We start from the raw sequence: 13761 nt of genomic DNA on the forward strand, positions 1-13761 counted from the left end.
AATCTCTCACACACTCTCTTCTTGAGACATGTCCTAATCTGTGAGGGGTTTAATTTTGTGTAGTCAGCACACTTTGAAACCACTTGTCTGACTTATAAGAAGAATCCACAGCAACAACAGAAGCATTTGGGGGGAGGATTATGCAAATAATAATAACACTCATTTTTTTTTCACCAGGAGTCCCTGAAACCAAACCAACAATTTAATATGTCTTCTATAGAAGGGAGAGGATAAAATTGTTTGGTATGTGTTGGGTTAAGTGCTAATCAGTGCTTAGGAAAGCTTGGAGTTAGATAAGGACTCTAAAAGAATGTGATAATGAGAAAAATGGAAAGTAGGGGTGGGGGGGTGGGGGAGCTGGCCACTTCCTTTATCTCCAATCTGTAGGAGAAGATCTAAATAGAGTGATCCTGGTTGAAGAGGATTGTACTCATAAAACATCTGAAAAAATCCTTCTGTGAGTGGCATGCAACCTGTCATGTATATATTCCTCTGCTTGTAGGCATGGCATGTCTCTCCATTGAATCCTAGACCCCCATCTCCAAGGAATGAGTAGTTAATAAAATGTCCAAAACCTCTCTGATGAGTTCTCTAAATTTCTTTCTCTGGAATTGGTAAACAGTATGTGTGGGGCCTTTGCAGCCCTGGGATTGAACAATGTATGACATGAGGTATGTGATACGAGAGATGTACACACAATTTTTTGTCTTGATAACTGCATGGCTTCCAGGGAAAACAGAAAAAGACTGCAATTTCAGCTATGGATGGAAAAATAGATGCTTAATAGGGGCTTATAAAGCTAAATATGTGTCATCCGACAAGACAATACCGTTGGCATCATCTCTCTTAGATAACACAGCAGTGGCAGCTGATGGCTGGTGTAGTGGAGCAGAGCACACACAGTTGGCTAACTGGATGGGGTCTGTAAGTGATTCCTGAAACTAACAGTGAGATGGCATGTTAGACTGGAAGTGGTCTGAGGTATTTCCTTTAGCCCACTAAGGGCATAAGCCATGACCTGTGGAGGTCTAGAGTCCAAGATCAAAAGGGATAGTTACCTATGACCAAAAACCTACAGGTACCTTTTGTACTCATGTTATCCATTGGCTGCTCCAAGTATACCAATAATTTTCAGATATGAGGGTCACTCCGTCTTGTACTTATGAGATCATAGGCACTGGGCTGCCCTTATGCTTTTGTCACCATGTTTTCTAAAAGGCAGGTGATGAAGCAATTTCATAGGTAAAGGGGCCCAACATTTTCCACTATAAGTTGTTGAAAAGGTCACAACATTGTTATAAATATGCATGCCACTTTTTTAGAGTAAGGGCCTGCATTATAGTGGATTGAGGCTGGTGAAATAGTCTCAGCTACCTTCTAGAGATGAAATAGGCCATCTGCCTACTTTTTTTTTTTTTTTTTTTTGGTGGACCAGTTCATTGTGACCAATGAAGTATTTTTTTAAATTTTAAATATTTTTTTAGTTGTAGATAAATACAATACCTTTATTTTGTCTATTTATTTTTGTGGTACTAAGGATCAAACCCAATGTTCCACACATGCTAGACAAGTGCTCTATTACTGAGCCATAGTCCCAGCCCAACAAGTAAAGTCTTGATCAGTGACTCCAACTATAATAGGGTATCGCCGTCTATCCTAGTTAGCGATTTATGCTGGGTTCACAAATCTGACTATTCCAACAACTTAAAATGGCAAAGAAAGCATGTAAACACACAAAAGTAACTTTTCAAAATCTGAGACAGCTCTCCAATCTTTGAGGTCCATGGAAAAAGAGAGAGAAAGCCACTGTAATTCTTTATTCTTATATTGGGGACACAAAAGAGGAGGTTCCATGGAACATTCTATCCCCAAAAGGACAAAGGGGTCAGGTTTCAGGGGCTGAGTCTAGCTTAGTGATATCTTGCTGTCAGCAGATTGACTGACATCTAGGAAAGCCACACCCATTTCATGTGCTGTGTGGGGATCATAGAGCAAGGGAAAAGGACACACACATTGCCTGCCCAAAAAGAGGGGCAACGTCTGTTCAGTCCACTTCGTGCATTCAGTGCTCATAGTTCACACATATGCGGCCCATGGGGCGCTCAGTTCCTAGTGGCAGCTCCCAACAATAGAGCATTATAGAAACTCTATTCTACAGGAGTGTGTCTAGTTTCAGCTTCCTTCTAGAGCTGTGACCAAAAACCTAGAGGTACCTTTTGTTTTTGTTGACCAGAGGGCCCAACTTATGCCATCTTCCATACTGTGACATCTAACTGTATTGGCATGATAATACAGAGCATGCACCTGGTCTACCAAATCCTTGCTTTTTCAAATGCTTACTACTGGGGAACATCTAAGTCCTTGTGGCTTCCTTCAATATCGTGGGTCCAAGCATTGAACTAGATGATAAATGAACAACATGGTCTAGGTAAGATAACTGGTCCCATGGTGCCAAGAGATAGAAGGAAAAGGAGACAGACTAGAATTGCACAGAGCACAATCTTTTAGCAGAAGCAGTGTCAAGTAGATCTTATGATTTGTATTAGAAGGAGGGTGTCCATAATGCTCAGGGTGAAAGTAATTTCATTGAAGCTGGAATGCACCTGGTTTATCTTCAGTTAATATCAAAGAGAAAGGGCATATTTCTGGTTCCAGTGTCTGGTTGTAAACCTGCACGTACCACTCTAATGGTTTGTCTATTTATAATTTGCTAGAAAATTATGCAGGAAAAACCAACTAGGATTACTCTGGGGCTATCATGGTGGTACCATTCAAGATGGCTGTGGTCATGTCAAGCTGAATCCACACAGTGACAATAACCTATGATATTATGGAAAGGTTCAAAATACTTACAACATCTCTTTGAACTACTGGGCATAATTGTTTCCCTAGGGCATATATGTGTTTGTAGAAACTATCACAGGACTACTCCCCATGACCTATGTTACCGGAAAGGAGAACATGCAGCAAATGAAATTATGGTATAGGGAGAAGAGAAACCTTATACTCAGAGGTTAGCCAAGTCTCATTCTTGGTGGGTAGGGATTTATAAGTTCAGGAAGCTTCTCACTCACTCCATTCCACTGTGACAGGGCTCGTCAGGCTTGGGTGCTCCACCTGGCAGGTGTAGACCTCTCCACTCTGAGGAACTGTTTCCAGCATCACCAGCATCTGGAAGGTCCAGTCTCCATTCTGGATCAGGCCTGTGGACACGACCCCAGACTGCTCCTCCTGGCCATTCCAGAACCACCTGACTTCAATGTGGCCTGGATAGAAGCCACTCACTGCGCAGACCAGGAGATTGTGGTGCTGTAGGGGCAGAGTCTTTGTGGGATACACTGTCACCTTCGGCTTAACTGAGGGAGAAAATGTGGAGAGAATATGTCAGGAAGGCAGAGCCATTCTCCTTGGTTGGCTGCCTTTCTGTCTCCCTTCAACTCCAGGCTCAAGTATGGCAGGTCTCCTCAGAGCTGGCCATGGGCCTAACAGTGTCATGTGCCTTGAATTTAATCCTTATAGCAAGAGCCCATTAGTTTGAGAGATTTGGGGAAAATATGCATAGTTTTGTCATAGCTTCAAAAAATATTCATTATTGAATTAAATGTTTACCAGATATATAGGGCATTAATTTAAAGTGTGATTTCTGAACTGCTTGGGTTTAAATCCAGATTTTGTCTCTTTTTTTTTTGTACCAGGGATTGAACCCAGGGACACTTAACCACTGAGCCACATCCCCAGACCCCCACCCCCTTTTATATTTTATTTAGAGACAGGGTCTCACTAAGTTGCTCAGGTCTTTACTAAACTGCTGAGGCTGGCTTTGAGCTCACAATCCTCCTGCCTCAGCCTCCCGAGCTTCTGGGATTACAAGCGTGTACCACCACACCTGGGTTGGATTTTGCCTCTTACTGGTTGATTTTTTGGGGGGTACATTTCCTAGTGCCTCAGTTCTCCCCTTAAAAGAGGATATTGACACTTTAAGCATTAATGTATCTAAAATATGTAAAATACCTTCAATATGTTAGGTGTTTATTATCCTTGTTTACTTTGAAAAAAATATGACAAAGGTATTTGGATGGAGCCTATCCATGCTACCTTGATGGACTCACCTCTTAAAATACCTCAGAGAGGGCTCCACCCTGAGAAGCAGGGACAGACAAAAGTGATTCTCTTGAGTCCCAAAGAGAGGAAAAACAGCAGGGAAAGTCATTCCTTTTAAAATTGATATATTGACACTCTGAGGATGAACTTCTCTCTTTTGCAAATCAAGCACACCTACTATTGGAATTATTATTTTATTATATGTGGGAACAGAGTGTCTTTTGGGTAGATGCCCAGCACCAAGGAGAGGCAGTATAGATGGCATGGGATTAGATTATTTATAATCTCTCTTTCTAGCTGATGCTTGGGGCCTAGACATTAACATGTGTTAAGTGCCTGAGATAATCCCTGACATAACCAATCTCAATCATGCATTTTTATAAAAGAAGACACCTTGTGGAAATATTTCTCAATACTACAAAATGATAGATTTAAGAATGGTTGGCTAATAATAACATTGGTGCAGAAAAATTCATTAAATAAAAATGTTTAAATTATTAGCATAGAAAACAATAAAAAGAATCAAAATATAAAGCCAGAAATTGAAACAAATGCTAAAGCAAATATCAATGAAGTGTTGATAATCTTCTTGCATAGAGACCCCATCAAACACTGAGAAAAACAATAGGACCCCAGAAGTAATAAACATTAGATAATTATCAGAGCAGACAACAATGGGCCAATAAATGTGAAAAATGTCCAAGAATTTAGAAATAAAAAAATTGAAATTAAAAATATGAAGGTATACATTTTAAACTAAGTATTTGGCAATATGGAAAAAATCTAATGGAGAATGAGAGGTAAATTGCTCTATTATACAAAGAAAACTGTCACTACTTAAGTGCTATTAGCATTACATAAAAATAGTTAACATCAATATGTTAAGGAACCAAATTATAACCTGAAAGCCTATTTCATAATCATTTCAATTATGTAAAAATATCTGTGCTAATAAACAAACAAGTCAAAAATAGGAAGTTTTTACCTAATGGAAACCTCAGAAAGACCAGAGGTGCTTCGGAGGTCTCCGACCCTCTCTCCCCACACACCCCCTCCTCCACCTGCCTGGTGGATCCAGCCCATTACTCACCTCTCCGCTTTGACATTAGGCTAACAAGCGCGTAGTTGTTTCTGCACCTGTCCACAGCGGCGCGGTAATTGTCCAGGATGTCCTTCTGGCTGTTCAAGTACTCAGCTATGGGCTGCCCCAGCTCGCTAACTGCCCGAAATTCCCCCACATCGCTGTCAAAGCGCAGGATTTCCTCCTGGTTAAAGATGTATCTGGTCACATGCCACACCCGCTCTGTCCCATTGAAAAAATGACACTCAGCTTTCATCTGCTGCAGGAATCGTGCTGTGAGGATAGGAAAAATCAGTCTGAGGACTTGCTGGGAGGACACTGACATTAAAGGCAAAAGCAATGTGCTGGGTGGGGAGGAAGATGGTTGAGGGCACCAGGAGACCCCTAATTGACTTGCACCTGTCCCCAACCCCCAAGTATCAGCACCCAGGGGTTCATCTTTCATCTGAGACAGAGAACCAGAAGTGGTGGGGTCACACCTCTAATCCCATGCCATCTATAATGCCTCTCCTTGGTGCTGGGCATCCACCTAAAGACACTCTGTTCCCATCTCTCATGCCCATAGCTTTTTACCCTCTCTTTATGAAATACCATCTCTGACATTTTATAAACCCAGATGGTCTGCTGCACCTGGGACTCCAAAGACAGAAAAACAGACAAAGCCCCTCCACCCCTGGAGATTAATTCAGCAGCAGCTATTCAGATATTAGAAATGTCAGAAGAAAATTATAAATTTCTTTTATCAGAGATTAGCAAAAAGATCTAAATGACAATAGGGTTCTGGAAAAGAAATTCTTTTCAAGTAAAAAAAAAAAATAGATGTGATTTGAACCAGATGAAGAATGTGGCATATGTGTATGTTCTGGGGAAAAGGGAAAGTACCTGTCAGGTAAAGGTAATAATCATGTGAGAAAGCTTGAAAGAACAGATGAGCTTCAGGAAACTGGAAGACACAAGGCACCGAAGCACATAGAGGGAGACCAGGAAGGTAGAAGACAGACTGGAGAAATCATGGGGAACTGCACACTTAAGAGCCTATAGTGCATGTCAGGGTTTTAGATTTATGCTAAGCAAAGGCAAAACACTAAAGAGGCTTAAGGAGACTAAAATCAGACTCTAATACAGGTCCACAATCTCTTTTCTGAATTTCCAGATGCAGGGAGCTCAGAAAACAAGATTTTTTTTAATGTGATGCAAAATTCACTCGTCAAACTGACCTGATGAAATAAAGGTAAAGATGTGTCTCAGAGCTTTAAGAGTCAATCAATCACATGTACTTCTGTAGTTTCAATACATAGAAACACAAATGTAGTATGTATGTACATATGTATACATACAAATGTATATATAATTTTTTGGTTTTTTATATTTAATTGAACTCAGAAAACATTTTAAAACTGTAGTTAAAAGTAAGACAAATGAATGCAATAATCTGATATCATTTATAGTACGGGAATATGGATTAACTGGTTAATTTTGATGAATTTTACTGAAAAATATTTGTAGCAGTCATCAGTATTTATGCCTTATAAAGGAGAGTTGCTGAAAGTTAACAGAGATCAGGAGGACAAAGAACTGATGAAATATTGAAAAACATTGTATAAAGAAAAAATGAAAAAATAAAGATCTTGAACTTGTATTGACCAAATGGATTCAAGAAGAAAGTGGTGAATTGATGCAACTGTGAAGCTTTGGTTTGTTTGCTTTGTAATGAAACAAGCTAAAACAAACCACAAAGAACTGAATTGGAAGAGGAATGTTTAAGTGTCACATAAACAGAATTCTTAGAAATAGCACATTGTAAACTAATGTTTTCCACCTTAACACCATTTATATATTTTAGCGAGGGGTGGGGGGTGCAGTTTTACCTGGGATCGAACTCAAGGGCACTCGACCCTGAGCCACATCCCCAGCACTGTTTTGTACTTTATTTAGAGACAGGGTCTCACTGAGTTGCTTAGCATCCCCTTTTGCTGATGCTGGCTTTGAACTTGTGTGTATCTTGCTATCCTTGAGCTGTGTGTGTGAGTTATGGGCATTTGAGCAATATGAGGGGACTGGTCTGGCATTGCACTGATTGGGCTGTGCACAGTAAATGTGCCTTTTCTCTCCCACAGTACCTGAGATAGATGTGACTTGCCAAGATGTCAGTCAATCTACTGACCCAAGACATCACAAAGCAAGACTCCACCTTTTGAAACCCTACTATCTCTTGTCTTATTTGGGTGGAATACTCTATTGAATGTTTTTTCCCTAATAAATAGATAGGTTCAGGGTGTGCTGTCTCTCTTGCTCTCTTTCCAGTGCTGTCCAGACGGGAGCTGATCCTTAAGATTGCAGAACCCTCCTTCTTAGAAACTCACATTCTTGTGTTGCATGGTTTCTTTGCTGTTTTCTTAGTTTAATGTTGCAGCCAGCTCTTTTGAACCCAGCTCCTCTCATCAATGCAGGCAGCTGCTGAGACTTGTGGTCCTCTTTCCTTTTCCTCCTGAGCCGCTGGGATTATAGGTATGTGCCACCATCCCGGCACCACTGACATTTTGATTCAGGTAATTTCTCACATGTCTCCTGGTGGGGCCTGGCAGTGAGGTGTTGGATGTAAAACTGTCCCTAGTGAGCATTAGTGGTGTAAAGCATCTGAAAATCCCCTAGTTGAAAAGCTAATGGACATTATGAAGCAGCTTTGAACTAAATGGAAAAATGTCTGATTAAACATAAGCCTTGGCAATGAACAAATTTGTTTGGCTGGAAAAATAACCAAATACTAGAATCACATTTCTAAAACCATTCATAATGCCCAACAAGAGAGTGTTAAAACTATTACAGATTCTAACCAAACTATCCTTGCAAGTGATAATGCTTACCTCAAGCAAAATGGGCAGTGACTGAAAAAAGCCCTAATCCAGGAAGTTTGAAAGGCATATTTTATTTCTGCATTATTAGAAGAAAAGAAAACAGACAACCAGAGAGAAATTTTCTAAGTGGTTCAACAGCCACTTTGTATCCATGGCTCAAACTTTTTTTTAATAGACTGTTGGGCTATGAGAAAATTGTAAAGCACTATTATCTGCAAAACTGCAGTATATACTGTATTCCTAAACTTCTTGCAAATATTGAAGTTAGGATTTTTAATCTTCCCAGTATTATACCTGTATTGAAATATTATGACTAAGATACCTTTTTTAAAAAAGTAGGGTGGCATCCCATATAAATAGAAGGGAGAGCAGTAGAGCAAGCTGAGGAAAGGGACTGACAGGGAGGGAGAGAGGGATGGCAAAAGGGAGGAATGCAGCAGAACAAAACTGACTGAACTATGCTATGTACTCATATGACTATACCACAGTGAATTTCACCTCTATGTATGTCTATAAAGCACTAATTTTTTAAAAAATGTAAATAAATAGAAGGAAGATCAGTAGAGAAGAGGATCAGGGGAGGGAGGAGAGGACTTAAAGGGGAAGTACTGAGGACTGCAGTGGAGCAAAGTATATTCCATGTATGTATGATTATGTCAAAACTAACCCCATTATTATATATAACTATAATGTGCTACTAAAAATTTAAAATGATACATTTATGCTTTAATGATACTTATTTAGTATTTTAAAAAGAGGAGGCAGGAATAGTTTTTGAACTCTGTTTAATGCAGCTTAAAGAGGCTTAGAATCCACAGCTTTCTGAAAGAAGTCAGTTACTAAGAGTTTATTATGAAGTTAATAAATGAAAAATCAACTTTAACAAATGTTTGTCACAGACTAGAGACTGTGCTTATGATTGCAAATGAACTAGCAGATGAAGATTTTGTCAACTATAATGCCATTTTGAGATATGAGTTTAAGAATACAGACAGAAAACTGAATATCAAGAGGACAAACATTCCTGTTGAAATGTGGAATGGGCAACTTGTGAATGATTCATGAACAGGAAAAAAGGAATCTAAGAATAGAAAGGGTCAAAATGTATGAGCCTATTCAACATCCTATAAATTAATTTGTAATGTCTCAGTTCCCCAAAACTTTCTGAAATATAGTGGAACAGGAACATGACCTCAATAAAAAATATTCTATTAATCTCATGAGGGTTGGGGCTAAGATTTGACTGATCACCTGAGTGACCAGGAGACATGGCCATCAGCTGAAACCTACATACTGGACCAGAACCCTAATGGGGAAGCACGATCTTGCTCAGTATTCCCCAGCCGTGAGGGAAATCCAGCACCATTGGGTCATACATATTCTACCTAATTTTGTACCCTAATAAAAACAAACCCTACCTTAAGCTCTGGCTATTTATCTTGCTCTTGAGATTGCCCATATCCTTCTCTGGGAACGCATATTTTCACCTTTGATTTTCTAATAAAGTTCTTCCTCTCCTTGCTGAAACCTGTTATGTTATTAAGTTCTTTTCTGTGATGTTGTCAAGAGCCTGAAAGGCCTGGGCAAAGGGCTCCTCTACCTCTGGAAGACCCCCTTCTACTCCCATATATTAACATTTAAATGGAAAGAAAACCATATGAATATCATGTATGATAAAAGTTTACAAGATAAAAATCAAAATAAGCCAAAGTAAGCTGCACAAAAAGAAACAAAACTGAGCATTGTTGAGCATAACCTGAGTGGTGGAAGCATGGTAGTGGAGACAGTGAGAGCCACAGGTGGAGTTTCCCAAAAGTGATATGATGAGAACAGGGGACCAGTTAGCTAGTAGCCCCAAACATCCACCATGAAACCATAGACAATGTGGTGTCTCAGAGATGTTTCCTTATGGACACAAGTGAGTCAATGGAAAGAGTCTTCAAATGGTAACCTGAAGAGTGCTGCTTTCTCTCTTGTGAATCTCTTTCACTGAAATCATGAAATGCCCGACTCAACTTGCTGGTGATGACAATAATGACCCTGGTTTATCTAGGTTTCTGAGCCTAGATATAACATCAGATATAACAGGCATGGTTATTTATTAACTTATATTTAGCTTAATGTGAATCATAAGTTTGAAGATCGCTTCACATTTTCTTAAGAAAAAGTAACTAGAATCGTATTTATCATCTTTATACCATAATCATTGTTGTTTATAGATTGGGATGTGGAAATATTGGTGTGTTTAATTACAGGTCATTGCCCTTTGTCCCACAGAGAGTGTTCTGTAATTAACTGGAAATGGATTGGTTAACATTCTAAAATCCCAAACCCCAATTTCTGAAGCACATCTAACTCTAAGAATTTCAGAAATGGAAATGTGGCTCTGTATATGCTTTGAGACACTGCTGATGACAGAATAAAGGATGATTTTGATAGAGAAAAGGGCAAAGGGGAAGTGAAGAGATGAGTTTGAGGCTTCTACTGGAATAATACAAGTAGAAGATAACAATATCTAGGACAAGGGCAGTAACCTGGTACACAAATGGGATTTGAGAACTGCTTTGGACACAGTATCCCTGGGACCTATGGATGGATAGAATGATAATAACTGGCATGGACGTAAGTGCAGTGTGGCAGGCACTGTTCCTAATGCTTTACACATATCATCTCAGTTAATCCTCAAAACAACTCTGTAAAGTAGATATTATCATACTTATTTTACAATTGAAGTTACTAAAACATAGACAGGTTGTGTCACTTTTCCATAGTCATATATTTAATGACAGGCCAAGAGCAAGTTTTAGAAATTTGAAAATCTACATGTTTTAGTATTCAACCACTATCTACACTTCATTTAAAAAACCCTGGATAGATAATAGCCAAGATATCAGAATACAGTTGACCTGTGTGTGTGCCTCTGCTACAGATAACCCAGTTCAATAAAGAAAAAATTGTATTTCAAGGAGAGTGATTGAGAGAGAACCATAGAAATCAGTGATGGGAACCTTAATCACCATGTGGAGTCAAAAGGCAATCTAATAAAAAGAGCAAAACAAATGGAAATTTTAAACTCAGCTCTCTGACAGAGAGGGAGGATTATGGCTGGTGTGTACATCCCTAGAAAGAAGGCAACATCCTCAGTATCCTGAAGCTACAGGACCAGTGCTGTCATAGCCACAAGCCCAAGTCCCACCTGTGCCTTCTCTGTGGGAAGTAGGGAAGTTCTCCTTTTCAGCCCAAACCTTGACCTATAGCTACTGGTCCCAGTTCTGACTTCTCCGTGCCTGTCCATCAAGAGTTTGGAATGGTCATAGTCACATCCTATAGCTCCAGGAATGCTGTTGTCAGTGGCTCTTATCCTAAGTACTACCTGTGCTTACCTGGTAGGAAGTATGGAAGGACTTTTTCCCTGGCCATGGCATTGGGACTCCAGACACTGGTGCAAAAAGCCATGAGAATGTGAGATTCATGTCCTGCAAATCCAGAACTCTGGCTATCAATGCCACAAGTCTTGTCCCCACGATCTTGCTACATATGACCTAGAAACATTCACATCCATATTCTGTAGTTCCAGGACCACAGATACCAAAGTCACAAGCCAAAGTTTACCTGCACACACCCTGGGGGACCTGGGGAACAACTCCACAGTTTACAAATTTGGAACTACAGATACTGGTGCCAAAATCTCTGGTACTATCTGTGTTTGTTCCTTGGAGATTGAAGAAGGTCCCATCTGGGTTCAAGAGATCCATAAAAATGGCTAAGAATGCTACAAATCCTTGCATCAACTATAATTGGCCCACAGGATGTAAAGAAGGTCCCCCTTTGTGTTCTACAACATTAAGTACACAGTTACCAGAGCCACAGACCCCAGCATCTCCTCTACTCATCCTCTGGGACCTGCAAAAGTTCCCCTCTCATCCTATGGTTCCAGAACAGTGGCTGCTGCTGCTTCTCAGTCCCAGTCATCTCTTGTATTCAGAGAGTTCTGGGTAAGTTCTCCTTTATATCTCTGTCTTAGAAACCATGTCTATTTACCTATAATTGCCCCAAAGGACCTGGGGACAGCCCTTTCCATAATCTGCATCTCTGATAGTATTGTCAAAAAGCCCTGGTTCCATCAATGCTTAACTCTGTGGAGCCTGCCTGAGGACTGATACCAATGGAAGATTATGTCTTCTGCAATGATATACAACATCTTTTATGAGCCACTATAGTAGAGACTACTGAGGCACCCTTAGACACGGCTGACATCAATCCAAAATGCAGAAATTACATGGAGATTACATTTTGAACTCTCCAAACCAAACCCAAGGCACCAACCCAACTGAAATCCTATAGCCCATCTAAATTAAACAACAACAACAAAAAACTTTCCTACAAAAGCTACTTCATAAAATGGGGAGAAGCAAACATTATACCACATGTGCAGACATCATGACAAAGGAAGGGACAAAAGATGCATTAAAAAACATAATATATCCAAAAGAAAATAATCCTTTATTAGTAGATCCTAATTTGAAAGAAATCTATAAAATGCCCCCCAAAATAATTCAAAACAATGAACCTAAGGAAAATCAGTGAGATGCAGATGAATATAGAAAAACAATACAAATAGATGAGAAAAAACAATTTAAGATACGAATAAGAAATTCAATTAAGAAAAGAAATTATTTAAAAAGGACCAATCAGAAATCTTGGAGCAAAAATATCAATCAATGAAATAAAAATAAAATAGAGATTCTGCAACAGAGTAGAACAAGCAGTAGAAAAGAATTCTAAAAGTGGAGTACAGTTCCTTTAAATCAACCTAGTCAAACAAAAATAAATTAAATAGAAAAAAGAAAGTTTATGAGAATTATGGGAAACCATAAAGCAAACAAATATTTGCACTATGGGAATTACAAAAAATGAAAACATAGATTTTGAAAATCTTTTTCACAAAATAATAGCCCCAAACTTTCCAAATATGAACATCCAGCTATAAGAACCTCAATGGACCCCAACTAGATTAAACCAGACTAGATCTTCACCAGGGCATATTATAGTAAAAGTATGAGGCACTGCTAGATATGCTGGTGCATGCCTGTAATCCCAGCAGTTTAGGAGGTTGAGGAAGGAAGATGATGAGTTCAAGGCTAGCCTCAGCAACTTAGTGAGGCACTAGGCAACTTAGTGAGATTCTGTCTCTAAATAAAATACAAAAAGTGCTGGGGATGTGGCTCAGTGGTTAAGCACCCCTAGATTCAACCCTGAGCACTGCCCCTGACCCTCAAAAATGTATGAGATAAAGAGAGAATCTTAAAAGTGATAAGAGCAAAGCATCAAATTACATATAAGATAATGCCTATTGGACTTATAGATTTTTCAACAGAAATTTTATCGGCCAGAATAGAATAAGATGGAATATTCAGAGTACTGAAAGAAACAAAGCAAAACAAATCTGTCAACCCAGATTACTGTACCAAACAAAATTATCCTTCAAAAATGAAGAAATATAATCTTTCTCAAATAAGTAGAAACTGAGGGAACTCATCACCACCAGACCAGTCCTTCAAGAAATATCTAAGGGTGTCCTATACAAAAAAACTAAAGAATGCTAATTCCCATTAGGAAAACATAAATATAAAAAACTCACTAGAAAAAAAGATCCATGAAAGTTAAAGAGAATCAAACCTTATTAAGACAGAAAACCACCAAATCACAAAATAAGCAAGATAT

The 13761-nt window shown here is 39.2% G+C and overlaps 1 protein-coding gene across 4 annotated transcripts in view; it reads right to left on the reverse strand.

Annotated features, from left to right (window-relative positions):
• The window catches only part of LOC107143768 (HLA class II histocompatibility antigen, DRB1 beta chain-like), a 35692-nt gene that overhangs the window by 2691 nt on the left and 19240 nt on the right, over window positions 1-13761 (reverse strand). For all 4 annotated transcript variants that reach the window (XM_048805088.1, XM_048805089.1, XM_015487505.2 and 1 more), the window contains exons 2-3: window positions 5192-5455; window positions 3075-3356 (exon numbers count right to left, since the gene is read on the reverse strand). In XM_048805088.1, the coding sequence (XP_048661045.1) occupies window positions 3075-3356; window positions 5192-5455 (546 nt within the window). The remainder of the gene's footprint in view (window positions 1-3074; window positions 3357-5191; window positions 5456-13761) is intronic.

This window comes from Marmota marmota, unplaced genomic scaffold (assembly GCF_001458135.2).
Source record: "Marmota marmota marmota unplaced genomic scaffold, marMar, whole genome shotgun sequence".
In the NCBI taxonomy this organism is placed as follows: domain Eukaryota; kingdom Metazoa; phylum Chordata; class Mammalia; order Rodentia; family Sciuridae; genus Marmota; species Marmota marmota.